This window comes from Oryctolagus cuniculus, chromosome 19 (genome assembly GCF_964237555.1).
Source record: "Oryctolagus cuniculus chromosome 19, mOryCun1.1, whole genome shotgun sequence".
In the NCBI taxonomy this organism is placed as follows: Eukaryota; Metazoa; Chordata; class Mammalia; order Lagomorpha; family Leporidae; genus Oryctolagus; species Oryctolagus cuniculus.
Window position 1 is genome coordinate 7,176,776 of NC_091450.1, and position 27,906 is coordinate 7,204,681.

The 27,906-nt window shown below is 52.1% G+C and overlaps 2 protein-coding genes and 1 long non-coding RNA gene across 5 annotated transcripts in view; 2 read left to right on the top strand and 1 right to left on the bottom strand.

The window, feature by feature from the left end:
• Positions 1-5,289: 5,289 nt before the first annotated feature.
• LOC100346271 (zymogen granule membrane protein 16) lies at positions 5,290-6,751 on the top strand. Its single transcript, XM_002711881.5, has 3 exons — positions 5,290-5,344; positions 5,486-5,618; positions 6,394-6,751. The coding sequence occupies exons 1-3, from the start codon at positions 5,290-5,292 to the stop codon at positions 6,749-6,751; spliced, it is 546 nt and encodes a 181-aa protein (XP_002711927.4).
• Positions 6,752-10,391: 3,640 nt separating this feature from the next.
• Positions 10,392-27,906, bottom strand: part of LOC127491461 (uncharacterized) — a 33,584-nt gene continuing 16,069 nt past the window's right edge. The window contains exons 2-3 of one of the 3 annotated variants that reach the window (XR_011384741.1): positions 23,459-23,573; positions 10,392-10,841 (exon numbers count right to left, since the gene is read on the bottom strand). This is a non-coding gene — a long non-coding RNA (uncharacterized lncRNA). Of the gene's footprint in view, positions 10,842-15,372; positions 16,128-23,458; positions 23,574-26,829; positions 27,555-27,906 lie in introns of those variants that run through there. The other 2 variants (XR_011384740.1, XR_011384739.1) reach the window with 2 other exon arrangements.
• On the top strand, positions 19,647-22,532 carry LOC100359023 (zymogen granule membrane protein 16). Its single transcript, XM_070064879.1, has 3 exons — positions 19,647-21,097; positions 21,239-21,371; positions 22,107-22,532. The coding sequence occupies exons 1-3, from the start codon at positions 21,043-21,045 to the stop codon at positions 22,420-22,422; spliced, it is 504 nt and encodes a 167-aa protein (XP_069920980.1). The 5' UTR covers positions 19,647-21,042; the 3' UTR covers positions 22,423-22,532.

Genomic DNA, 27,906 nt, shown 5'->3' on the forward strand with positions numbered 1-27,906 from the left:
TATTTTTGAGCAACAGGAGGCATGATTCTTGGCCAGACCATTGCTGACCCCATTTCCATGTGGTCTCCGCACGTGGCTGTTCCTGTCTTAGGTTGTCTCCCAGAGGATCTTACCCATCGTTGACTAACCAGTGCTCAAAACGGGAGGCCACAGGAGTGCTTGCTCAGATAGGGATAGGAATGAAGAACAATGGTAATCAGCAATGGCGTGTCTGCACACAGGCTGTGGGCCGTTTGAGTGGCTGACCAGAGCTAGTGGGGTATAAAGCAGTAGCAGATGTGGCTATGGGCACTTTCTCAGGGTAGGATGATAGGGCAGGTGCATCCGCTAACAAGGCAGACTCTCAGTCTTGTTCAGCTGGTTCTGGTTGGCTGACAGTTGTAGGCTTGATGTTTCTGGCTGGTACCCAAATGGGCTGTCCCGCATGCTCTGGAAAGACACAAGCATATCCTTGGCCCTAGGTTAGCAGAAGCCTTTTTACAGGCGTTGGAATCCAGGGCCTGAATTCTGTGTTCACTTCGAGATTAACGGCAAACATGTGGGTGGGATGGGGTCTAGCAGCTGTCCTGAGAGCCTGGGTGCCTGGGGACTGCCACAAACGTGGGGATCCTCACTGGGTGCGGATGGGATGACCTCGCATGGGTTATTGCTTGGAGATTGTCTAAGTTCATCCCATGGATATTTGGGGGTGGTTGTCTAGGGATTTCTGCGTTGTTTGCTACATTGTCGTTTTCACTGTTGGAGCTCTCTCTCCCTAAGTTTCAGCTGTTGCCTGTGAGGCAGCAGCCTGGAGTGACAGGCTCTTATCAATCACAGACTCACTATATTTGTCCAGTGCTTTCTGGGGGACATCCTTGATTCATTAGGTCAAGGCCGTATGCCCACACGGTGTCTCCGGAGCGTCACCTCTCTCGAGTGAGGGACAATGACATGCTTCTGAATTCTGGCATGATCAGTCCTTATGTGAATTCGCCGGGCGAACCGACAGTAAAAGGAGGAGCTGAGAAGCGGCGTTAGGCTTCTGGGTGGTGTGTGCCTGCCTAACCTGGGGGGACTTAGACCGAGGACAAGGACAAGGAAAGGGGCGTAGGAGGGGGTCCACAGGAACACCTGTCCTATTTTATACACGCAAGTGTTCAGCCTGATTCTAGAATCACAGACAAAAGCCAGTTAGGATCTTTTTGATTAAACTTGTTGTATTTAGTCTTTGACAGGTGAAGGAGGCTCAGTCCCACCATGGGGTCTGGATTGCACCAAGACTCGAAAAGAGGGCAAAGGCTGCTTTGTTGTTTTCGGGGCCACACAGGAGGGGAGGATAAGGCAGGACCCAGTGACATGGAAGCCGTGGCCTCCCAGTTCTGCTGTCACTTTTGCAAAGTCCTGAGAAGAACTCCCTGGAACTCCTTGTCACACATGACAAGATCAGGTTGCTCTGAGCTAGGTAGCTCCGCTGCCCTCTTGGTCGAAACACAACCTGTGTTGCTGGTCCTTTGAGAGAGGAGCTGTGTCATTGGCCCAAAGGAGGCAGGATCATGTGACGGTTCCAAGCTGCTTCCCCCATGGTGTGGTGGTGCAGGGGGCATTTTATAGATGACGCAGCAGACAGCTGGTGTGTGGAGATGCAGGTTGGGCAAGTTCTCATTGGAGGAGTTTGGAAACAGGCCAGCATGGCACTGGCTCCTGCATACAGCTGCTTTGCCAAGCAAAAAGCTGAAAAGGCAGAAGACCTTTAAACTTCCATAGCCTGTAGCACTGGGGCTGGGTGAAGTTTAAGGCAACTCCTTGACATTTTAAGGGGCAGTAGGCCGGGCCCCTGGGTTAAATGGAAAACAGGGGGCAGGGGTTCGGGGCAACTGATTAAGCCACCGCTTGGGATGCCTGCATCCCACATCAGAGTTCCCGGTTGGACTCCCAGCTGCTCCACTTCCACTCCAGCTCCCCTAATGCATCCTGGGAGACAACAGATGATGCACAAGTGTTTGGGCCCTGCTGCTCATGTGGGAGCCCAGATAGAGTCCCTGGCTTGTGGCTTCAGCCTGGCCTAGGCCTGGCTGTGCGGGCACGTGGAGAGCGAAACAATGGATGGAAGATCCCCATCTCTCTCTCTCTCCTTGTCACTCGACCTTTCAAGGAGAAGAAAATAAACACGTTTTTAAATTGCCGGCATTGTGGCACAGCGGGTTAAACTGCCTACCTGCTACACCAGCATCCTATAAATTATTTTATTTTTACTTTTATTATTTTTTAGAGAAAGATTTTATTTAATAAATATAAATTTCAAAAGTAGAACTTTTGGATTCTCCAGTGCATCCTGTAAGTTGAAGTGCTGGTTCGAGTCCTAGCTACCTGCTTCCCACCTAATTCCCTCGAACACGCCTCGGAAGGTAGCAGACAAGGGAACAAATATTTGGGACCCTTTCACCATGTCCGAGACCCTAAGAGAGAAGCCTGGCTCCTGGCTTTGGGCTGTCCCATCCTCAATGTGGTGGCCATTAAAAAATATATTTATGTCTTATTTGAAAGAGTGGCAGAGAGAAAAGAGAGAAAGAGAAAGATCTTCCATTCCTGGCTTCACTTCCCAGATGACCACAACGGACAGGCCTGGACCAGGCCAAAGCCAGGATCCAGGAGCTTCATCCGGGTCTCCCACATGGGAACAGGGGTCCAAGCACTTGGGCCATCCTCTGCCTCTTTCCCAGGCGCATTAGTAGGGAGCTGGGTTGGAAATGGAGCAGCCGGGACACGAACTGGTGCCCATACATGGGGTGCTGGCATTGCCGCCAGCAGCTTTACCCACAACGCCACAACGCCGGCCCCCTAAATAAATAGTGTTACAAATTCTAGTGTGAACAGATGGACAGGTGGAGCTTGGTGTTCCACCGCCTTCCCGCTCTGCGCTGGTGCTTCAGTCACTACATGGGCAAATGTGGACTCCTGGAAAGGACCGGGCGGGGCCCTGGGACCCCTTCAGGGCCTCTGTCTTAAGGGTCCTGGGCGTTTCCTGCAGGCATCAAGGGAGAGAATCAGCAGTGAAAGGCAGACAGAGGACAAGGGACAAGGCCAAGCACATTGGCTGGGTGAGGAGACAGTTCCGTCAAAGGGTACCTGAAGGCCAAGGAGAAGAGAGGAGACACCTTGGCATTCCTGGCCTGGGTGCACCTGCGCTCCCGGAAGTGCGCCGCCCTACTTCAGGCTCTGGAGGGCGGGGCTCCCTTTGCCATTTGGGCTGAGCCCCCAGTCCCAGATGATGAGCCAGCTGGAGGGGAGGGAGTGGGATGCCCTGAGCGATGGGTCAGGAGCCACTGATAAGCGGTGCTAGTTACTCCAGACCCTCCCTGGCCTCCATGCTTCTGTCTTCTTGGAAGACCTGCTGACTCAGAGGGGTCACAGGGGCCAGTCCTGGAGACGCCAGACAACAGGACTCGGGCTTGAGGTGGCCGAAAGATCCACCCTCGCGGGGCAGAAGGAGTCTGACACCCACTCTGAAGTCTCAGACCCGAGGGTGGGGGAGGGCTCCAGGACCTTTCTGCCATGGTGTCTGAGAGTCCAGGGCAGGGGGGCACCTAAAGCCCAGCCCCACCCTGCCCCAAGGAGGACCTGCACCCCCTCAGCCCCTCAGCTTCCCTCATGCTCGCTGGAATGACGTCTCTTGGGAGGGGGGCAACTTGCAGCCCAAGTCACCCTTCTCAGAGACAGAGATGGTTTGAGAAGGGGCTGGCAGGTTGAGGCTGGCTGGCTGGCTAGACTTGCTAATGTACAAGATAGTCCCCATGATGTGATAGAACTCATAAAGTGGTATATGGTTGTACGGGTGTTTGCCATGCCATTCTTTAAACTTTACTGCCTGCTTGTTTTTCTTTTTTTTTTTCTTCTTTTTTTTTCTTTTATTTTGTATCAAAATATCAGGAAAGAGGGGGAAAATTCTTTTTTTAAACATTTATTTATTTATTTAAAGTCAGTGTTACACAGAGAAGAAGACGCAGAGAGAGAGAGAGAGAGAGAGAGAGAGGTCTTCCATGTGATGGTTCTCTCCCCAGATGGGGGAACTTCCATAGCGATCCATCGGATCGGCTCAGTTCTGGCCATTGCAACCATGTGGGGAGTGACCAGTGGATGAAGACCTTGCTCTCTCTCTCTCTCCCTTCCCACACTTAATAAATAAAATGAATTCATCAAAAGCTGCGGTGACCATGTCTCAAGCTGTCCTGCCCCTCCTGGGCTCTGGCACTCAGCCGAGTGGACCCCACCTTGTCATCCCTAAGCTTTCCGGGAGGGACAGACCCTGCCCAACACCTGATCCCAAGAGGTTGACCTTGTTTGCTCAGGAGGTGAGCTTCCCTTGATAAAGAGCAGGAGGGAGGGCTTGGAGCTGGTATAAACGTTCTGGAAGGTTCTAAGGGGTTACCTTGCACCTGAAGCTCCCAGGTGAGAGGTGTTAGGGATTCCTGGGTCTGCCTTTGACGGGGTGGGGATTCAGATCTGATCTGGTCTGGGGAAGGGGATGCCTGGATTGAGTGGCAGGGAGTGTTAGTGAAGTGGGCACCTGGGTTGAAGCTATCTTGGTGCAGAGATGTGTCAGCTGTCAGTTGAAGGACTAGGAACCTGGGACACTCAGGTGACTGGGAAAGGCCAGGCGTGTGTCGGTGGACAAAGAATCGTGACAAAGATCCCATCTGCTGGTTCACTCCCCCACATGGCCACAATGGCCAGAGCTGGGCCAATCCAAACCCAGGAGCTTGAGCTTCTTCCGGGTCTCCCAAGGGGGTGCAGGGCCTCAAGTGCTTGGGCCATCTTCCACCGCCTTCCCAGGGCACTAGCAGAGAGCTGGATCGGAAGTGGAGCAGACAGGACTTGAACCGGTGCCCATGTGGGATGGCAGCTCCAGGGGCGGAGGACTCACCTACTGCACTCCAGCGGCCAGCTTGTCGGTGTTGGCTCTGATGCTGGGTTCAGGAAATTCAGCCGTCTCCAGGCTGAGGCCTATCCTCCAGTCCTTCTTCAGAAAGTCCCCGTCCTGGCTGTGTCAGGAGACAGCGCTCGCCAAGAGTGAGCGCTGACCTTCTGCTTGGAGGGGAAAAGGAGGGCGTGGCTACAGCCAGACCAAGGGCGGGTCAGAGACAGTTGGACCCTGGAACACCAGGTCTGGAGGATGCACTGCAGGCTGTGGACAGTGCTGTGCACCTTGAGCCTGGGTCTGGCTAGGTGGGAGCTGAAGGGTCAGGCCACCCGGAGGCCAGAGGGAAAGGAGGAACCTCCCCCCTCCTCTCTTCTTCCCCCTGCAGCCTCACGATGTGGACCTTCATGCTCCTGGGCCTTCTCTGTGCCTCGGCCTCTGCCAGTGCCAGTAAGTGAGCCGCTGGGACTCTGGTGGCGGGTGGCGGGAAGGGGCCCCTGCTGGGCTGGTGGCCAAGGCTTGCAGGGCTGACCCTGAGCGGTGGGAACTGGGAGGTCCTTGCCTCCAAGCCCCCCTTTCTTTCCACTGCAGTCCAGGCCAGGTCCTCCTCCTACAGTGGCGAGTACGGAAGGGGAGGAGGAAAGCCATTCTCCCACTCCGGCCACCAGCTGGAAGGGCCCATCACAGCCATCCGTGTCCGGGTTGACAGCTTCAATATTGCGGGGTAAGGCTCCTCTGAGTTCCTCAAGCTCTTACTAGCTCAGGAAGTGCTCTTTCACTCTGGGCCACCTGTGCCTCAACCAACAGGTCCCTAGTGTGGCAGGATATGGGGATAGCTGTGAGAGGACTCGGCTTCCAGAACCGTACCCTTTGGACTCCTCCCTCCCCGAATATGCCTGGTGGTGGCAAATCATTAATAACCACTAACTCTCAGGGGCCTGGAAGTCGACCAGCCCAGCCCACCCGCCTTCTGTGGTTTAAAGTTTCTTTCCAATATCCCTGCTGGGTGCCCTGCAACTTTGCTCAACGCCTCTCTTGAGCAGTCCCCACTCCATTGCTAGTCGGAAAATTCTATCACGTGCAGAGCCAAAGTGTGTCTGCTGATCCTGGATCTGCCTCCTGGGACAGCAGGGACAAGCCTCTTCCCTCTCCCACAAGGGAGCCACTCAGCTGTTAGAAAATCCCTTTGCTTCCACAAGTGCGAGAATGGGGGAGGGGCATCGTAGGAGGCTGGACTCCAAATTCAAGGCCTGCCATGTGCTGTGTGTGGGCGACTCTGGGCAAGCTGCCTTCTTTCTCTGCACCTGCTGTCAGCCAGGCCAGGAGCTGAAGTTCTTTGTGTGGTCCTCCAGGGCTCACCCGGCCTACACTTTTGGGGCAACTAGTAGGGACTGCTCATGCTAGTGTCCAGTTTGGAGGACTCCACGTGCAGGCCAAACGGTCCTGAACTCTGATGACCTAATCAGTGTCCCCGTTCCTGCCCTCCCACCCGTCCCCAGTCTCCAGGTGCGCTATGGCCAGGTGTGGAGCGACTACGTGGGTGGCAACCAGGGAGACCTGGAGGAGATCTTTCTGCACCCAGGGGAGTCAGTGATCGAGGTTTCTGGGTCTTACAGTAACTATCTGAAGACCCTGGACTTTTTCACCAACTACGGTCGCATCCTTTCCTTTGGGAAAGACAGAGGCGTGAGCTTCAACGCTGTCCCCTTGGACCTGGACGCCGTGCTCCGATTCATCAGTGGTCGAGCTGGCTTATTCATCAACGCCATTGGCCTGCACTGGGACACCATCCCAGAAACTGCCCCAGCAACTGCTGAGCCCGCCTCCTCCGTGGCAGGGCCCCGTGGTGGGGTGTGACAACTCCCTGATCACCATTCCCATACAAATGGCTCAATAAAAGGACATGGCTAAAGCTGGTGTGCATGTGGGTGTGTGCAGGCGGGACCCACTCTTGGAGGGCGGTGTGACTCAGCTCTGGCTACCTGCTGCTAAGAGTGGGAGCACGAGGGAGACAGGTGTTGAGAATCCTGGGCTCTTCCGTACGTCGCAAGGAGAGGAGACGCTGGTTTGAACCAACTCTTTTCGGGGTTAGCTCTTGAGAATGTCTGTCCAAACAGGAGTTCTGAAGGGAAGGCTCAGCGGGGGCACACCGCCGAGCCCCAGGTGTGCCTCTGGGGCCCTCCCCCCTGAGAAGGGGCTGGCTTCTCTGACCAAAGGCTGTCCCCTCTCCCTGGAGCTCAGCTGCAGGTGGGTGGTCTGACCTCTGTCCTCCCATCTGTCCCAGATCCGATCTCCCTGCTGAAGTTTCGCCCCAGTTTGTGCTTAAGGACTCCACCCCATTCCCCAGGCCAGTTCTTCCTCGTCTTTACCCCTAACCTGGTGCTCTTGCTTAGCCCTCTGGGAACTGGCGCTCAGGCAGATGAGAAGCCCGTGGCTGAGACACACCCATGTCCCGTATTAGAGCGAGTGGGTTTCATTCCTGACTCCACCTTCCTGCTGACGTGGCTCCTGGGAGGCAGCAGGGACGGTTCAGGATGGTTCAAGTGCCACCCACACGGAGCGCCGGTTGAGTTCTCCTCCAGCTTCTGCCCCCACTCCCACCTCTCTAACAAACAGAAAATAAAAATGGACAGTCGTTCCTTAGGGACCCAGCATTTCAACAGTGTGAATTTGGCCAACACCACAGCCTAAATGGAAATTCTGGGGATAGGCACTTAGTATGGTGGTTAAGTTGCCACTAGGGTCTGAGTCCCATATCTGAGTGTCTGGGTTCATGGCCTGGCTCTGCTTTTGTTTTTTAAGATTTTTTCAAAAATGTATTTATTTGAGCGTTAGAGAGAGTCAGAGGCAGAGAGAGCGAGCGAGAGAGAGAAAGATGTCTTCCATCTGCTGGTTCACTCCCAGATGGCTACAACGGCCAGACCTGGGCCGATCTGAAGCCAGGAGCCAGGAGCCAGGAGCTTCTTCTGGGTCTCCCACGTGGATACAGGGACCCAAGGACTTGGAGCATCTTCTACTGCTTTCCCAGGCCATAGCAGAGAGCTGGATCACAAGTGGAGCAGCCGGGACTCCAACCGTCACCCATACAGAATGCCAGCACTGCAGGCGGCAGCTTTACCCACTACTCCACAGCCTGGCTAAACTTTTGAGTCCAGCTTCCTATTAATGCCAACCATGTGGGAGGCCTGCATTGAGTTCTGGGCTCCTGGCTTCAGTCTGGCCCAGCATGCCTGTCGTGGGCATTTAGGGAGTGAACCAATGGATGGGACATCTCTGTCTGCCTTTCATAGAGCATGAAAATAAATTTTTTACAAAAGTAAAGCCAAAGTAGAGACATTTTCATCTTTGATTGCCCCAAGTACAAGTTGTTGGATAGAATTCAGGGGAAGCATTAGGATGGCTGGATAGAGTCAGTGAGGACACAAAGTGGCTTTGGGAAGAATTTCGAGGACTCTAAAATACTGGCAGTTTTTGGTTTTGGTGGTAGTGGTGGGCAGTAACATATTGCTTCCCATAGATTTATTTGTGTCATAGGGAATGCAAAGTCATATTTCTTCCCAATTAGACAAAGAGAAGTTATAGACATGTAATTTTGTAAAAAGAAATTTAAAAACCCCAAACACTATAAAAAGAAGCCCACCACTAGCATGTTTTTATAACAATTCCTTGGGTGCCAGATGTTGCTGTCGATCCATTCTGAGAGGAGGATCGAGGTGGGGGCAAGAGGTGTGGAGTCACCACACAGACCCCAGGTGTGGGTGAAAGCAGGCCAGAGGTGAGCAGCCTGAAAATTCATTTATTTTAGTTGGTAGAGCAGCTTTTTGAGCCAAGGCAGCCAATCTGGTCAAGGGGTGGTCTATGCTCTAACCAATCACAGCCTGTTGCCAGGCAGTTTCCAAAGCCATCCAATCATAGCTCGTTGCCAGGCAGGCTCCGTTGCCATGTCATTCCTGAAGCCATCCAATCACAGCCTGTTGCCAGGCAGTTTCCATTGCCTACGGCCATCTTGGCATGGCCTTCTCATTCCACCACAGAATATTATGCCATTGTAATTCTTTTTGAGCTATAAATATCATAGATCTTACCCTTTTCAAGTGTGCAAGTGATTTTTAGTATATTTGTAAGGTTTGTACATCCAGCATCGCATATTCCAGAATACCTAAGTAAAAAACAAACAAACAAAAAAAAAAAAAACACGAGGCCATGAGTTGTCTCCCCAGCCTCCCTTTAGCCCAGCAGAGTCATGTTCTCATGTGTGAACCTGAGGAAGAATTAAGTCAGGCTGATAACAAAGCCATTGCCTTACATACTCATTTGTGGTGAGAACATTTACGATCTACTTTTAGCAATTCTGATGAAAGTCACCATTCCATGTGATCTATTGATCACTAAAGGCTGCTTCTTCCTTTCACCTGAAACTCTGTATGCTCTGATCAACATCTTGCCTCTCTCCATCCAGTGTTCTGCCAAGCCTCTCATGACTAGCACTTTTTTTTTTGTAAAGATTATTTATTTGAAAGGCAGAATGACAGAGAGGGAGAGACAGGGAGAGATCTTCCATCCACTGATTTACATCCCATACAGCTGCAATTGCTGGGGCTGGTCCAGGCTGTAATCAGGAGCCTAGAATCTCATCTAGGCCTCCCACGTGGGTAGCAGGGACCCAAGCAGTTAGGCCACCCTCCACTGCTTCCCCAGGTGCATCAGCAGGAAGCTGGATCAGAACTGGAGCAGTGTGGTGGAATGAGAGGGCCATGCCAAGGTGGCCACTGGCAAGTGAGCATTAGTTACTCAGGAATGGCTTTGGAAACTGCCTGGCTTCAGGCAGTGATTGGATGGCTTTGAAACTGCCTGGCAGGCTGTGATTGGATGGCTTTTGTATGAGGTGAATTCACCCCCTAGAATTGGGGGTGAATCTTACTTGTAGGTTCTCCATTAAAGCTGCTGGCTTGTGGAGATTTGTGATCCGTAGTGAGGACCGCTTGCATTTGTGAGAGCACATCTCTCCCCCATGCGGTCATGGAAACTTCAGCAATCAGTGGAAAGATGGTTCCTGTATCTCCATTGTCATCTCGCCAAGTTACAGTTGTGATGACCTGATTAGCCAATTTTAATCCTCCAACACCTTGGAGGGCAGGTCCGGGTGCTGTCTTCCAATGTTGTATTTTTCTGGCATCTCTAGCTTTTAAGTCAGTAACATCTGTTCCCGTATCAATTAAACCCACAAAGGCAATGTCATCTAAATATAGGGTCAATTTCAGCCTCAGATTGAAGATGGGCATCGACCAGTTAATGGTAGTGGGACTCCCTCTTACTTGCTGGGCGGAGGGCCGCCCCACTGGGAGTTTAAAGGTTTGGTCTTGCAATCTTTTGCCCAATGAAAGCCTTTTTTACATCTGGGACACAGCGTTTTGGGTTTGCCCCATTGTTAGACCCTCTGAGTGAGGATGCTAACACGTCGAGAGGCACACCCCAAAGACTCAGAGTCCAGACCAGCTGATGCAAAAGCAAGAGGATTTATTCGGCGTCTGCGCAGACGGGCCTCCTGAACTCGGGAGTCCAGAGAGCACCCCCAGCACAGAGCCACACGGTTTATATACCCGCAGCGACCAATCAAAAGCACTATAGTGTCCATGTACACAGCAGTCCAATCCGTGAGCTGATCATGTGAAAGGCATGCGTCTTCTGTCCAATCAGCTACGGGATCACATGGGAGGCATGCACACAGCAGTCCAATCCGTGAGCTGATCATGTGAAAGGCATGCGTCTTCTGTCCAATCAGCTACGGGATCACATGGGAGGCATGCACCTCGTCGCCATTTTGTTGTTTACTTCTTTAACAGTTCCTTTCCCTGCCAGCGCCATCTTGTTCACCCTGAGGGGGACGACATCTTGCTCCCTTCGTTCCCCTGGAGGGAGAGCAGTGTCCCGCTTCCCACACCGTTATCTGAGTATTAGGAGGCATACAAACTGGGTTAGGTCTTAGCACAGCCAGGCACAAGTGTCGCAGCTAGCTAAGCATAGGGCCCCTTATTTTGATAGCTGCACCTAATGTTAGCTTTGGGGGAAAAAGTCTAGGGCTATAATTTTTAAACTTTAATTTTATTTGGGGCAAAGGTGACTTCTTGTTTTTAATAGTGTTAGCTTAAGTCACTCCATCTTGGTTTGATTTTTAAGGTTCTTCACCGTCTTTTAGCGTTTGGGCAGTTTTGCCGTAGGTGTCCTATTTCCTGGCATCCCCAACAAACTGGAGGGTCATTAGACTTCTTTGTGCTCGATTTGTTAATGGCTGCAGTCAGGGCCTGTATGGGAAAATTGGCAGGGTTTACTTCCTTTGTGGCTATTATCCATTTAGAAATGTCTTCATTACGGACTGGGGCGATTGCTGCTTTTGCTCTTTGGTAGCACCTTCCCAAGCTCATTGTTTGACCAAATTGTCTTGATCGGGGCCAGGCAGTAATCTTTTCTCTACTGCCTCCAAGACTCTGGCAAGGAAATCGGGGAACCATTCGCCTGGGCCTTGAGCTAGATTTCTAAAGAGCTGACTATAATCAGGAGGATTTATATTTTTTAAGGCTTTAATTGCCAAATCTTTGACCTGATCAAAATAGGCAACTACTCCAATGCGGGCCTGTTCTTGAGGATCTATGTAGGCGCCACGGCTTGTAAGCGTATCAAAGGTTACTGCTGTTCCATAGGCAGCATTATTCCTCGCCACAGTTTCAGCCTCTTCCTCCTAGGAGGCTTTCCACTGTAAGAACTGTGGTCTCGACAAACATGCTTTGAGCAGTGCAACCCAGTCAAAATGAGTTTGAAGGTTCACTGCCCGTTGTGTGAGCACCTGTTCAAAGTAGGGAGAGTCGGGGCCTGACCCTTGAGAAGCCTTTTTTAGCATAGTAAGGTCATTTATGGGTGTTGGAATCCAGGGCCTGAATTCTGCATCTGCTCCTACATTAACAGCAAATGTGCAGGTGGGATGGGGTCCAGCTGCTGCCCTAAGAGCTTGGGGTGTCCGAGTACTGCCACAAATGTGGGGATCCTCACTGGGTGCGGATGGGATGACCTTGAATGAGTTATTGTGTAGAGGTCCTCTAAGTTCATCCCACGGGTATGTGGGGGGTGGCTGACTAGGCATTGCTACCTTGTTTGCTACCTTGTTTGCTACATTGTTATTTTCACTGTCCGTGCTCTCTCTCCCTAAGTCATCAATTGTCTGTGAGACAGGGACCTGGAGTGCCAGGCTCTTATCACTCACAGATTCACTATCTTTGATAATCTGCGCAGGATTCTGAGAAGGGGCTATCTTTCCCATGTCTGAGTGCTTAAGAGCGGCACGGCATGCCAGCTCTAGCCAAAGGAAAGACACGCACGGAACTGCTGCCATAACAAAGCAAATTCCTAGCACCTCAGCTGTTGATGGCATTTTGCAGGAGGTTTCCCTACATTAGACAAACAGATAGTGGTGTATCACATCCTAAGTATGTCCTGTGCTTAGTGGGGGACTTCCTTGATTCATTAGCTCAAGGCCGTATGGCCACACGGTGTCTCCGGAGCGTCACCTCTCTCGAGTGGGGGAAGATGACTTGGTTCCGAATTCTGGGATGATCAGTCCCTTATGTGAATTTGCCGGGCGAACCGAAAGTAAAAGGAGGAGCCAAGAGGCGACGTACGCTTCTGGTCGGTGTGTGCCTAACCGTGGACAAGGACAAGGAAAGGGGCGTAGGAGGGGGTTCTGTGCTCACCCTCACAGAACCGAACAGCACACAAAACACTGAGGGGCCTACTTGCTGAAATCAATGGGGGACCTCGCCAAGTCCGACATGCTGTCTTTCTCTCAGTTAAGTTGGCGTGCCAGATGTTGCTGTTGATTTCTCAACAATGTTGCAGTGGATTCCTATCTGAGAGGAACAGCGTGGTGGGGGCAAGAGGCGCAGAGTCACACAGACCCCGGGAGTCGGATGAAAGCAGGCTTCAGGGGCGCAGCCCGCAGACTCAGACTCGTTTATTTCAGTTGAAACTACGTCTTATATAGCCAAGACCAGCCAATCTGGTCGAGGGGCGGTCTATGCCCCATCCAATCACAGACTGCCAGGCAGTTTCCAAAGCCATCCAATCACAGCCTGCCAGGCAGTTTCCAAAGCCATCCAATCACAGCCTGTTGCCAGGCAGTTTAAAAGCCATTCCTGAATAACTAATGCTCACTTGCCAGTGGCCACCTTGACATGGCCCTCTCATTCCACCACATTAGATGTTACTGTCTTAAAAGCTAGAGATGTAAGAAAAATATAACATTGGAAGACAGCACCCGGACCTGACCTCCAACAAACCTACAACTGACAGCCAACCAGAACCAGCTGAACAAAACCAAGAATCCGCCTTGTTAGCAGACGCACCTGCCCTATCATCCAACCCTGAGAAACTGCCCATAGCCATGCCTGTTACTGTTTTGTACCCCACTAACTTGGTCAGCCACTCAGATGGCCCACAGCCTGTGTGCGGTCATGCCATTCCTGGTAACTATTATTCCTCATTCCCACCCCTATCTGAGCAAGCAATCCTGTGGTCTCTTGATTTGAGTGCTGGTTAGTCCATGACGGGTATGATCCCCTGGGGGACAACTTAAGACAGGCACAGCTGCGCACGGAGACCACATGGAGATGGGGTCAACAATGGTATGGCCAAGAATCATGACTCCCGTTGCTCAAAAATAAACGAAAAGAGGGCAATGTGGTGGAATGAGAGGGCCATGCCAAGGTGGCCACTGGCAAGTGAGCATTAGTTACTCAGGAATGGCTTTGGAAACTGCCTGGTAACAGGCTGTGATTGGATGGCTTTGAAACTGCCTGGCAGGCTGTGATTGGATGGCTTTGGAAACCGCCTGGCAACAGGCTGTGATTGGATGGCTTTGAAACTGCCTGGCAGGCTGTGATTGGATGGCTTTGGAAACCACCTGGCAACAGGCTGTGATTGGATGGCTTTGAAACTGCCTGGCAGGCTGTGATTGGATGGCTTTGGAAACTGCCTGGCAACAGGCTGTGATTGGATGGCTTTGGAAATTGCCTGGCTGGCTGTGATTTGATGGCTTTGGAAACTGCCTGGAAACAGGCTGTGATTGGATGGCTTTGGAAAGTGCCTGGCAACAGGCTGTGATTGGATGGCTTTGGAAACTGCCTGGCAGTCTGTGATTGGATGGGGCATAGACCACTCCTTGACCAGATTGGCTGGTCTTGGCTATATAAGACGTAGTTTCAACTGAAATAAATGAGTCTGCAGGATGCTCACCTCAAGCCTGCATACACCCAACTCCCGGGGTTTGTGTGGTGACTCCGCCCTCTTGCCCCCACCACACTGTTCCTCTCAGAAACGAATCCACTGCAACATTGTTGAGAAATCAACAGCAACATCTCAGCTGGGACTCAGATCAGCCTCTGATATGGGAAGCCACTTAGCCCACTGTGTCATTACTCTGGCCCCTGCTGACGGCCATCCTGCTCTCAAATTCTGAGTTGGTATTTCTTAGATTCTACACGTAAGTGGGATGTGGTATGTATTTGTCTCTCTGTGCCTGATTTCCCTTAGCATAATGCCCTTCAGGTTCACCCCTAGGGTTACAAAGGACAGGGTTTGGGAATACAGCTGACTCAGAGGTCATCAGCACATAAATAGTGAAGTTCAAGTGCTACAGTGAAGTTCATGTGCTGGGTGTGGAAGAAGCCATTCAGGAAAGCAACAGGTATAGAAAAGGAGAAAGGCAGGAGTAAGCGAATTGGGAAACACCAGTGTTGGTTGGTACAAAGAGGAGGCAGTTACAGAACTATAGAAGGGGGGTTAATGTTGTGGCACAGCAGGTTAAGGCACCACACTGCATCCCATACTGGAGTGCCCATTGGAGACCTGGCTACACTCCTTCTGGTCCAGCTCCCTGCCTCTGATAATGGCTCAAGTGATTGAGTTCCTGCTACCCATCTTGGATGGAGCTCCTGGCTCCTGGCTTTATGCTGGCCCAGCCCCAGCTGTTGTAGGCATCTGTGGAGTGAACCAATGGACGGAAGATCTCTCTCCTTCTCTCTGTCTGCACTCAAATCAATAAATAGGGAAAAAAGAACTAGAGAATGGAGTGGTATGGGAGGCAAGGAGAAGGCAAGAGAGAAATTCCAAGCAGTGGCTAAGGCCAGGAGAAATGGAGAAAAAGAAAGATCTCCGTTTCTTCCATGGTGGCCGTGAGGAGGTCATTCATTATCTTGACAAGCACAGCTTCAGTGGCCTGCAGGAATCAGCTGAAGCAGGCTGCAATTTGCTAAGGAATGAATGGGAGGTGAGGATTCACAGAGGCGAGGGCTATTTCAAGAAGTGTGTCTAGGAAGACAAAAATAAGCTGGTAGTCATAGCTCTGGGAACTGTGATGTTGCTGTGGATCCATTCTGAGAGGAGGATCATGGTGGGGGCAAGAGGCGTGGAATCACCACACAGACCCTAGGTGAGCAGATGGAAGACTCATTTATTTCAGTTGGTACAGCAGCTTATAGAGCCAAGGCGGCCAATCTGGTCAAGGGGCGGTCTATGCCCTAACAGATCACAGCCTGTTGCCAGGCAGTTTCTGAAGCCATCAAATCACAGCCGGTTGCCAGGCAGGCTCCATTGCCATGTGGTTCCCGAAGCCATCCAATCACAGCCTGTTGTCAGTCAGGCTCCATTGTCATGTTGTTTCCCGAAGCCATCCAATCACAGCCTGTTGCCAGGCAGTTTCCATTGTCAGCGGCCATCTTGGCATGACCTTCTCTTTCCACCACATTTCTTCCTTTTTGTTTATTTTTGAGCAACAGGAGGCATGATTCTTGGCCAGACCATTGCTGACCCCATTTCCATGTGGTCTCCGCACGTGGCTGTTCCTGTCTTAGGTTCTCCCAGAGGATCTTACCCATCGTTGACTAACCAGTGCTCAAAACGGGAGGCACAGGAGTGCTTGCTCAGATAGGGATAGGAATGAAGAACAATGGTAATCAGGAATGGCGTATCTGCACACAGGCTGTGGGCCGTTTGAGTGGCTGACCAGAGCTAGTGGGGTATAAAGCAGTAGCAGATGTGGCTATGGGCACTTTCTCAGGGTAGGATGATAGGGCAGGTGCATCCGCTAACAAGGCAGACTCTCAGTCTTGTTCAGCTGGTTCTGGTTGGCTGAGAGTTGTAGGCTTGATGTTTCTGGCTGGTACCCAAATGGGCTGTCCCGCATTCTCTGGAAAGACACAAGCATATCCTCGGCGCTGGGTTAGCAGAAGCCTTTTTACAGGCGTTGGAATCCAGGGCCTGAATTCTGTGTTCACTTCGAGATTAATGGCAAACATGTGGGTGGGATGGGGTCTAGCAGCTGTCCTGCGAGCCTGGGTGCCTGGGGACCGCCACAAACGTGGGGATCCTCACTGGGTGCAGATGGGATGACCTCGCATGGGTTATTGCTTCGAGGTCGTCTAAGTTCAGCCCATGGATATTTGGGGGTGGTCGACGAGGCATTGCTGGATTGTTTGCTACATTGCTGGATTGTTTGCTACATTGTCGTTTTCACTGGTGGAGCTCTCTCTCCCTAAGTTTCAACTGTTGCCTGTGAGGCAGCAGCCTGGAGTGACAGGCTCTTATCACTCACAGACTCACTATATTTCTCCTGTGCTTACTGGGGGACATCCTTGATTCATTAGGTCAAGGCCGTATGCCCACATGGTGTCTGCGCAGCGTCACCTCTCTCGAGTGAGGGACAATGACATGCTTCCGAATTCTGGCATGATCAGTCCTTATGTGAATTCACTGGGCGAACCGACAGTAAAAGGAGGAGCCGAGAAGCGGCGTTAGGCTTCTGGGTGGTGTGTGCCTGCCTAACCTGGGGTGACTTAGACCGAGGGCAAGGACCTGGAAAGGGGCGAAGGAGGGGGTCCACAGGAACACCTGTCCTATTTTATACACAGAAGTGTTCAGCCTGATTCTAGAATCACAGACAAAAGCCAGTTAGGATCTTTTCGATTAAACTTGTTGTATTTAGTCTTTGACAGGTGAAGGAGGCTCAGTCCCACCATGGGGTCTGGATTTGCACCAAGACTCGAAAAGAGGGCAAAGGCTGCTTTGTCACTTTCAGGGCCACACAGGAGGGGAGGAGAGAGCAGGGACCCAGTGACATGGCCAGCCATGGCCTCCCAGTTCTGCTGTCACTTTTGCAAAGTCCTGAGAAGAACTCCCTGGAACTCCTTGTCACACGTGACAAGTTCAGGTTGCTCTGAGCTAGGTAGCTCTGCTGCCCTCTTGGTCAAAACACAACCTGTGTTGCTGGTCCTTTGAGAGAGGAGCTGTGTCATTGGCTCAAAGGAGGCAGGAGCATGTGACGGTTCCAAGCTGCTTCCCCCATGGTGTGGGGGTGCAGGGGGCATTTTATAGATGATGCAGCAGACAGCTGGTGTGTGGAGATGCAGGTTGGGCAAGTTCTCATTGGAGGAGCTTGGAAACAGGTCAGCATGGCACTGGCTCCTGCATACAGCTGCTTTGCCAAGCAAAAAGCTGAAAAGGCAGAAGACCTTTGGACTTCCATAGCCTGTAGCACTGGGGCTGGTGAAGTTTAAGGCAACGTCCTTGACATTTTAAGGGGCAGTAGGCCGGGCCCCTGGGTTAAATGGAAAACGGGGGCAGGGGTTCGGGGCAACAGATTAAGCCACCACTTTGGATGCCTGCATCCCACATCAGAGTTCCCGGTTGGACTCCCAGCTGCTCCACTTCCACTCCAGCTCCCCTAATGCATCCTGGGAGGCAGCATATGATGGCACAAGTGCTTGGGCCCTGCTGCTCATGTGGGAGCCCAGAGAGAGTCCCTGGCTTGTGGCTTCAGCCTGGCCTAGGCCTGGCTGTGCGGGCACGTGGAGAGCGAAACCGTGGATGGAAGATCCCCATCTCTCTCTCTCTCCCTGTCACTCTACCTTTCAAGGAGAAGAAAATAAACACGTTTTTAAATTGCCAAAGAGAGGACCGGCATTGTGGCACAGCGGGTTAAACTGCCTACCTGCTACACCAGCATCCTATAAATTTTTTTATTTAATTTTTTACTTTTATTGTTTTTTAGAGGAAGATTTTATTTAATAAACATAAATTTCAAAAGTAGAACTTTTGGATTCTAGCAGTGCATCCTGTAAGTTGAAGTGCTGGTTCGAGTCCTAGCTACCTGCTTCCCATCTAATTCCCTCAAACACCCCTCAGAAGGTAGCAGACAAGGGAACAAATATTTGGGACCCTTTCACCATGTCCGAGACCCTAAGAGAGAAGCCTGGCTCCTGGCTTTGGGCTGTCCCATCCTCAATGTGGTGGCCATTAAAAATATATTTATGTCTTATTTGAAAGAGTGGCAGAGAGAAAAGAGAGAAAGATCTTCCATTCCTGGCTTCACTTCCCAGATGACCACAATGGACAGGCCTGGACCAGGCCAAAGCCAGGATCCAGGAGCTTCATCCGGGTCTCCCACATGGGAGCTGGGGTCCAAGCACTTGGGCCATTCTCTGCCTCTTTCCCAGGCACATTAGTAGGGAGCTGGGTTGGAAGTGGAGCAGCCGGGACACGAACTGGTGCCCATACACGGGGTGCTGGCATTGCCGCCAGCAGCTTTACCCACAACGCACAACACCGGCCCCCTAAATAAATAGTGTTACAAATTCCAGTGTGAACAGATGGACAGGTGGAGCATGGTGTTCCACCGCCTTCCCGCTCTGCGCTGGTGCTTCAGTCACTACATGGGCAAATGTGGACTCCTGGAAAGGACCGGGCGGGGCCCTGGGACCCTTTCAGGGCCTCTGTCTTAAGGGTCCTGGGCGTTTCCTGCAGGCATCAAGGGAGAGAATCAGCAGAGAAAGGCAGACAGAGGACAAGGGACATGGCCAAGCCCAGTGGCTGGGTGAGGTGACATTCCGTCAAAGGTTACCTGAAGGCCAAGGAGAAGAGAGGAGACACCTTGGCATTCCTGGCCTGGGTGCACCTGCGCTCCCGGAAGTGCGCCACCCTGTTTCTGGCTCTGGAGGGCGGGGCTCCCTTTACCCTCTGGGCTGAGCCCCCAGTGCCAGATGGTGAGCCAGCGCCAGGGGAGGGAGTGGGATGCCCTGAGCGACGGGTCAGGAGCCACTGATAAGGAATGCTACTTACTCCAGCCCCTCCCTGGCCTCCATGCTCTGTCTTCTTGGAAGACCTGCTGACTCAGAGGGGTCACAGGGACCAGTCCTGGAGACGCCAGACAACAGGACTCTGGACTTGAGGTGGCCGAAAGATCCACCCTCAGAGGGCCGAACGAGTCTGACAGCCACTCTGAAGTCTCAGACCCGAGGGTGGGGGAGGGCTCCAGGACCTTTCTGCCATGGTGTCTGAGAGTCCAGGGCAGGGCCCAGCCCCACCCTGCTGCAAGGAGGACCTGCACCCCCTCAGCGCCTCAGCTTCCCTCATGCTCCCTGGAAGGACATCTCTTGGGAGGGGGGCAACTTGCAGCCCAAGTCACCCTTCTCAGAGACAGAGATGGTTTGAGAAGCGGCTGGCAGGTTGAGGCTGGCTGGCTGGCTAGACTTGCTAATTTACAAGATAGTCCCCATGATGTGATAGAATCCATAAAGTGGTATATGGTTGTACGGGCGTTTGCCATGCCATTCTTTAAACTTTACTGCCTGCTTGTTTTTCAGTTTTTGTTTTTTTTTCTTTTTATTTTTTGTATCAAAATATCAGAAAAGAGAGGGAAAAATTCTTTTTTTAAGATTTATTTATTTATTTGAAGGTCAGAGTTACACAGACAGAGAAGAGGCAGAGAGAGTGAAATAGAGAGAGGGAGAGAGAGAGAGAGAGAGAGAGAGAGAGAGAGAGAGGTCTTCCATGTGATGGTTCTCTCCCCAGATGGGGGAACTTCCATAGCGATCCTTCAGATCGGCTCAGTTCTGGCCATTGTGACCATGTGGGGAGTCAACCAGTGGATGAAGACCTCGCTCTCTCTCTCTCTCCCTTGCCACACTGAATAAATAAAATAAGTTAATCGAAAGCTGTGGTGACCATGTCTCAAGCTGTCATGCCCTCCTGGGCTCTGGCACTCAGCCGAGTGGACCCCACCTTGTCATCCCTAAGCTTTCCGGGAGGGACAGACCCTGCCCAACACCTGATGCCAAGAGGTTGACCTTGTTTGCTCAGGAGGTGAGGTTCCCTTGATAAAGAGCAGGAGGGAGGGCTTGGAGCTGGTATAAAAGTTCTGGAAGGTTCTAAGGGGTTACCTTGCACCTGAAGCTCCCAGGTGAGAGGTGTTAGGGATTCCTGGGTCTGCCTTTGAGGGGGTGGGGATTCAGATCTGATCTGGTCTGGGGAAGGGGATGCCTGGAATGAGTGGCAGGGAGTGTTAGTGAAGTGGGCACCTGGGTTGAAGCTATCTTGGGTGCAGAGATGTGTCAGCTGTCAGTTGAAGGACTAGGAACCTGGGACACTCAGGTGACTGGGAAAGGCCAGGCGTGTATCGGTGGACAAAGAATCGTGACAAAGATCCCATCTGCTGGATCACTCCCCAACATGGCCACAATGGCCAGAGCTGGGCCAATCTGAGCCAGGAGCCTGGAGCTTCTTCCAGGTCTCCCAAGGGGGTGTAGAGTCCCAAGTGCTTGGGCCATCTTCCACCGCCTTCCCAGGGCACTAGCAGAGAGCTGGATTGGAAGTGGAGCAGACGGGACTAGAACCGGTGCCCATATGGGATGGCGGCTCCAGGGGCGGAGGACTCACCTACTGCACTCCAGCGGCCAGCTTGTCGGTGTTGGCTCTGATGCTGGGTTCAGGAAATTCAGCCGTCTCCAGGCTGAGGCCTATCCTCCAGTCCTTCTTCAGAAAGTCCCCGTCCTGGCTGTGTCAGGACACAGCGCACACCAAGAGTGAGCGCTGACCTTCTGCTTGGAGGGGAAAAGGAGGGCATGGCTACAGCCAGACCAAGGGCGGGCCAGAGACAGTTGGACCCTGGAACACCAGGTCTGGAGGATGCATTGCAGGATGTGGACAGTGCTGTGCACCTTGAGCCTGGGTCTGGCTAGGTGGGAGCTGAAGGGTCAGGCCACCCGGAGGCCAGAGGGAAAGGGGGAAACCTCCCCCTCTGCTCTCTTCTTCCCCCCTGCAGCCTCACGATGTGGACCTTCATGCTCCTGGGCCTTCTCTGTGCCTCGGCCTCTGCCAGTGCCAGTAAGTGAGCCGCTGGGACTCTGGGGGCGGGTGGCGGGAAGGGGCCCCTGCTCGGCTGGTGGCCAAGGCTTGCAGGGCCGCCCCTGAGCGGTGGGAACTGGGAGGTCCTTGCCTCCAAGCCCCCCTTTCTTTCCACTGCAGTCCAGGCCAGGTCCTCCTCCTACAATGGCGAGTACGGAAGTGGAGGAGGAGAGCGATTCTCCCACTCTGGTCTCCAGCTGGAAGGGCCCATCACAGCCATCCGTGTCCGGGTCAACAGCCTCTATATCGTGGGGTAAGGCTCTTCCGCGTTCCTCAAGTTCTTACTAGCTCAGGAAGTGCTCTTTCACTCTGGGCCACCTGTGGCTCAACCTGTTGGTCCCTAGTGAGGCAGGATATGGGGATAGCTGTGAGAGGATTCGGCTTCTAGATCTGAGCCCTTTGAACTCCTACTTTCCCGAACGTGCCTGATGGTGGCAAATCGTTAATAACCACTAACTCTCAGGGGCCTGGAAGTCGACCAGCCCAGCCCACCCGCCTTCTGCGGTTTAAAGTTTCTTTCCAATATCCCTGCTGGGTGCCCTGCAACTTTGCTCAACGCCTCTCTTGAGCAGTCCCCACTCCATTGCTAGTCGGAAAATTCTATCACGTGCAGAGCCAAAGTGTGTCCCCTGATCCTGGATCTGCCTCCTGGGACAGCAGGGACAAGCCTCTTCCCTCTCCCACAAGGGAGCCACTCAGCTGTTAGAAAATCCCTTTGCTTCCACAAGTGCGAGAATGGGGGAGGGGCATCTTAGGAGGCTGGACTCCAAATTCAAGGCCTGCCATGTGCTGTGTGTGGGCGACTCTGGGCAAGCTGCCTTCCTTCTCTGCACCTGCTGTCAGCCAGGCCAGGAGCTGAAGTTCTTTGTGTGGTCCTCCAGGGCTCACCCGGCCTACACTTTTGGAGGACTCCACGTGCAGGCCAAACGGTCCTGAACTCTGATGACCTAATCAGTGTCCCCGTTCCTGCCCTCCCACCCATCCCCAGTCTCCAGGTACGCTATGGCAAGGTGTGGAGCGACTACGTGGGTGGCAAGCTGGGAGACCTGGAGGAGATCTTTCTGCACCCAGGGGAGTCAGTGATCCAGGTGTCTGGGAAGTACAAGTACTATCTGAGGAAGCTGGTCTTTGTGACCGACAAGGGTCGCTACCTGTCCTTTGGGAAAGACACAGGCACGAGCTTCAACGCTGTCCCCTTGCACCCAAACACCGTGCTCCGATTCATCAGTGGCCGAGCTGGCTTATTCGTAAACGCCATTGGCCTGCACTGGGACAACTACCCCAGCAACTACCCAAGCTACTAACCCAGCAACTGCTGAGCCCGCCTCCTCCGTGGCAGGGCCCCGTGGTGGGGTGTGACAACTCCCTGATCACTATTCCCATACAAATGGCTCAATAAAAGGACATGGCTAAAGCTGGTGTGCATGTGGGTGTGTGCAGGCGGGACCCACTCTTGGAGGGCGGTGTGACTCTCAGCTCTGGCTACCTGCTGCTAAGAGTGGGAGCACGAGGGAGACAGGTGTTGAGAATCCTGGGCTCTTCCGTACGTCGCAAGGAGAGGAGACGCTGGTTCGAACCAACTCTTTTCGGGGTTAGCTCATGAGAATGTCTGTCCAAACAGGAGTTCTGAAGGGAAGGCTCAGCGGGGGCACACCGCTGAGCCCCAGGTGAGCCTCTCTGGCGCCCTCCCCCCTGAGAAGGGGCTGGCTTCTCTGACCAAAGGCTGTCCCCTCTCCCTGGAGCTCAGCTGCAGGTGGGTGGTCTGACCTCTGTCCTCCCATCTGTCCCAGATGCGATCTCCCTGCTGAAGTTTCGCCCCAGTTTGTGCTTAAGGACTCCACCCCATTCCCCAGGCCAGTTCTTCCTCATCTTACCGCTAACCTGGTGCTCTTGCTTAGCCCTCTCGGAACTGGCGCTCAGGCAGATGAGAAGCCCGTGGCTGAGACACACCCATGTCCCGTATTAGAGCGAGTGGGTTTCATTCCTGACTCCACCTTCCTGCTGACGTGGCTCCTGGGAGGCAGCAGGGATGGTTCAGGATGGTTCAAGTGCCACCCACACGGTGGACCGGTTGAGTTCTTCTCCAGCTTCTGCCCCCACTCCCACCTCTCTAACAACACAGAAAATAAAAACGGGGACGGTGCCGTCTCTCAATAGGCAAATGCTCCGCTTATGGCGCCGGCACACCGAGTTCTAGTCCCGGTTGGGGCGCCGGATTCTGTCCCGGTTGCCCCTCTTCCAGGCCAGCTCTCTGCTGTGGCCAGGGAGTGCAGTGGAGGATGGCCCAAGTGCTTGGGCCCTGCACCCCATGGGAGACCAGGAGAAGCAACCGACTCCTACCTTCAGATCAGTGCGGTGCGCTGCCTGCAGCGCACCGGCCTCGGCTGCCATTTGAGGGTGAACCAATGGCGAAGGAAGACCTTTCTCTGTCTCACTCCCTCACTGTCCACTGTGCCTGTCAAAATATAAAATAGAATTAAAAAAAAAAATCGGAGAGTCTTTCCTTAGGGACCCACCATTTCAACAGTGTGAACTTGGCCAACACCACAGCCAAGTGGAAATTCTGCGGCAGGCAGTTAGTATGGTGGTTAAGTTGCCACTAGGGGCTGCGTCCCATATCTGAGTGCCTGAGTTCAAGGCCTGGCTCTACTTTCGTTTTTTAAGAATTTTTCAAAAAATGTATTTATCTGAGAGTTACAGAGAGGCAGAGGCAGAGAGTGAGAGAGAGAGAAAGATGTCTTCCATCTGCTTGTTCACTCCCAGATGGCTGAAATGGCCGGACCTGGGTCGATCTGAAGCCAGGAGCCAGGAGCTTCTTCTGGGTCTCCCACGTGGATACAGGGACCCAAGGACTTGGAGCATCTTCTGCTTTCCCAGGCCATAGCAGAGAGCTGGACCACAAGTGGAGCAGCCGGGACTCCAACCGGTGCCCATACAGAATGCCGGTGCTGCAGGCTGCAGCTTTACCCACTACTCCACAGCCTGGCTAAACTTTTGAGTCCGGCTTCCTGTTAATGCCAACCATGTGGGAGGCCTGCATTGAGTTCTGGGCTCCTGGCTTCAGTCTGGCCCAGCCTGCCTGCCGCGGGCATTTAGGGAGTGAACCAATGGATGGGACATCTCTGTCTGCCTTTCATAGAGCATGAAAATAGATTTTTTTTTTTTTTACAAACATTAAGCCATTAGAGACATTTTCATCTTTGATTGCCCCAAGTACAAGTTGTTGGATAGAATTCAGGGGAAGCATTAGGATGGCTGGATAGAGTCAGTGAGGACACAAAGTGGCTTTGGGAAGAATTTCGAGGACTCTAAAATACTGGCAGTTTTTGGTTTTGGTGGTAGTGGTGGGCAGTAACATATTGCTTCTCATAGATTTCTTTGTGTCATAGGGAATGTCAAAGACATAATTCTTCCCAATCAGACAAAGAGAACTTATAGACACGTAATTTTGTTAGAAAAAATTTAAAAAAAACCCAAGCACTATAAAAAGAAGCCCACCACTAGCATGTTTTTATAACAATTCCGTGGGCACCAGATGTTGCTGTGGATCCATTCTGAGAGGAGGATGGTGGTGGGGGCAAGAGGTGTGGAGTCACCACACAGACCCCAGGTGTGGGTGAAAGCAGGCCAGAGGCGAGCAGCTGCAAGACTCATTTATTTCAGTTGGTACAGCAACGTATAGAGCCAAGGCGGCCAATCTGGTCAAGGGGTGGTCTATGCCCTAACCAATCACAGCCTGTTGCCAGGCAGTTTCCAAAGCCATCCAATCACAGCGTGTTGCCAGGCAGGCTCCGTTGCCATGTCATTCCTGAAACCATCCAATCACAGCCTGTTGCCAGGCAGTTTCCGTTGCCTGTGGCCATCTTGGCATGGCCTTCTCATTCCACCACAAATTCCATCACAGAATATTATGCCATTGGAATTCTTTTTGAGCTATAAATATCATAGATCTTACCCTTTTCAAGTGTGAAAGTGATTTTTAGTATATTTATAAGGTTTGTACATCCAGCATCGCATATTCCAGAATACCTAAGTAAAAAACAAACAAACAAACAAACAAAAAAAAAAACACGAGGCCATGAGTTGTCTCCCCAGCCTCCCTTTAGCCCAGCAGAGTCATGTTCTCATGTGTGAACCTGAGGAAGAATTAAGTCAGGCTGATAACAAAGCCATTGCCTTACATACTCATTTGTGGTGAGAACATTTACGATCTACTTTTAGCAATTCTGATGAAAGTCACCATTCCATGTGATCTATTGATCACTAAAGGCTGCTTCTTCCTTTCACCTGAAACTCTGTATGCTCTGATCAACATCTTGCCTCTCTCCATCCAGTGTTCTGCCAAGCCTCTCATGACTACCACTTTGTTTGTTTTTTTTTTGTGTGTGTGTGTTTTTTTTTTGTAAAGATTATTTATTTGAAAGGCAGAATGACAGAGAGAGGGAGAGAAAGGGAGAGATCTTCCATCCACTGATTTACATCCCATACAGCTGCAATTGCTGGGGCTGGTCCAGGCTGTAATCAGGAGCCTAGAATCTCATCTAGGCCTCCCACGTGGGTAGCAGGGACCCAAGCAGTTAGGCCACCCTCCATTGCTTCCCCAGGTGCATCAGCAGGAAGCTGGATCAAAACTGGAGCAGCTGGGACTCAGATCAGCCTCTGATACGGGAAGCCGCTTAGCCCACTGTGTCATTACTCTGGCCCCTGCTGACGGCCACCCTGCTCTCAAATTCTGAGTTGGTATTTCTTAGATTCTACACGTAAGTGGGATGTGGTATGTATTTGTCTCTCTATGCCTGATTTCCCTTAGCATAATGCCCTTCAGGTTCACCCTGGGGTTACAAAGAACAAGGTTTGGGAATACAGCTGACTCAGAGGTCATCAGCACATAAATAGTGAAGTTCAAGTGCTACAGTGAAGTTCATGTGCTGGGTGTGGAAGAAGCCATTCAGGAAAGCAACAGGTATAGAAAAGGAGAAAGGCAGCAGTAAGCGAACTGGGAAACACCAGTGTTGGTTGGTACAAAGAGGAGGCAGTTACAGAACTATAGAAGGGAGGTTAATGTGTGGCACAGCAGGTTAAGACACCACACTGCATCCCATACTGGAGTGCCCGTTGGAGACCTGGCTACACTCCTTCTGGTCCAGCTCCCTGCCTCTGATAATGGCTCAAGTGATTGAGTTCCTGCTACCCATCTTGGATGGAGCTCCTGGCTCCTGGCTTTATGCTGGCCCAGCCCCAGCTGTTGTAGGCATCTGGGGAGTGAACCAATGGATGGAAGATCTCTCTCCTTCTCTCTGTCTGCACTCAAATCAATAAATAAAGAAAAAAAGAACAAGAGAATGGAGTGGTATGGAAGGCAAGGAGAAGGCAAGAGAGAAATTCCAAGCAGTGGCTAAGGCCAGGAGAAATGGAGAAAAAGAAAGATCTCCGTTTCTTCCATGGTGGCCGTGAGGAGGTCATTCATTATCTTGACAAGCACAGCTTCAGTGGCCTGTAGGAATTGGCTGAAGCAGACTGCAATTTGCTAAGGAATGAATGGGAGGTGAGGATTCCCAGAGGCGAGGGCTATTTCAAGAAGTGTGTCTCTAGGAAGACAAAAATAAGCTGGTAGTCATAGCTCTGGGGACTGTGATGTTGCGGTGGATTCATTTTGAGAGTAGGAGTGTGGTAGTGGAAGAGGCATGGAGTCACCACACAGACCACAGGTGTCAGGTGAAAGCAAGCCAGAGGTGAGCAGCCCACAGACTCGTTTACTTCAGTTGGTAGAGCAGCTTAAATAGGCAAAGCAGTCAATCGTATCAAGGGGCGGTCTATGCCCTAACCAATCACAGCCTGTTGCTAGGCAGTTTCTGAAGCCATCCAATCACAGCCTGCTGTCAGTCAGGCTCCATTGTCATGTTGTTTCCCGATGCCATCCAATCATAGCCTGTTGCCAGGCAGTTTCTGTTGTCAGATGGCATCCTGGCATGACCTTCTCTTTCCACCACATTTCTTCCTTTTTGTTTATTTTTGAGCAACAGGAGGCATGATTCTTGGCCAGACCATTGCTGAACCCGTTTCCATGTGGTCTCCGCATGTGGCTGTGCCTATCTTAGGTTGTCTCCCAGAGGATCGTACCCATCGTTGACTAACCAGTGCTTAAAACCAGAGGCCACAGGAGTGCTTGCTCAGATAGGGAAAGGAATGAAGAACAATGGTAATCAGGAATGGCGTGACTGCACACAGGCTGTGGGCCGTTTGAGTGGCTGACCAGAGCTAGTGGGGTATAAAGCAGTAGCAGATGTGGCTATGGGCACTTTCTCAGGGTTGGATGATAGGGCAGGTGCATCCGCTAACAAGGCAGACTCTCAGTCTTGTTCAGCTGGTTCTGGTTGGCTGAGAGTTGTAGGCTTGATGTTTCTGGCTGGTACCCAAATGGGCTGTCCCGCATTCTCTGGAAAGACACAAGCATATCCTCGGCCCTTGGTTAGCAGAAGCCTTTTTACAGGCGTTGGAATTCAGGGCCTGAATTCTGTGTTCACTTCGAGATTAACGGCAAACATGCAGGTGGGATGGGGTCTAGCAGCTGTCCTGAGAGCCTGGGTGCCTGGGGACTGCCACAAACGTGGGGATCCTCACTGGGTGCGGATGGGATGACCTCGCATGGGTTATTGCTTCGAGGTCGTCTAAGTTCATCCCACGGATATTTGGGGGTGGTTGTCTAGGGATTTCTGCATTGTTTGCTACATTGTCGTTTTCACTGTTGGAGCTCTCTCTCCCTAAGTCACCAACTGTTGCCTGTGAGG

Excerpts from the sequence above, each read along its gene's own strand:
- LOC100346271 (XM_002711881.5), top strand. The coding sequence starts at position 5,290 with ATGTGGACCTTCATGCTCCTGGGCCTTCTCTGTGCCTCGGCCTCTGCC. Across the intron at positions 5,345-5,485 it reads CTCGGCCTCTGCCAGTGCCA|TCCAGGCCAGGTCCTCCTCC; the intron begins GTAAGTGAGCCG and ends TTTCCACTGCAG. Across the intron at positions 5,619-6,393 it reads GACAGCTTCAATATTGCGGG|TCTCCAGGTGCGCTATGGCC; the intron begins GTAAGGCTCCTC and ends ACCCGTCCCCAG.
- LOC100359023 (XM_070064879.1), top strand. The coding sequence starts at position 21,043 with ATGTGGACCTTCATGCTCCTGGGCCTTCTCTGTGCCTCGGCCTCTGCC. Across the intron at positions 21,098-21,238 it reads CTCGGCCTCTGCCAGTGCCA|TCCAGGCCAGGTCCTCCTCC; the intron begins GTAAGTGAGCCG and ends TTTCCACTGCAG. Across the intron at positions 21,372-22,106 it reads AACAGCCTCTATATCGTGGG|TCTCCAGGTACGCTATGGCA; the intron begins GTAAGGCTCTTC and ends ACCCATCCCCAG.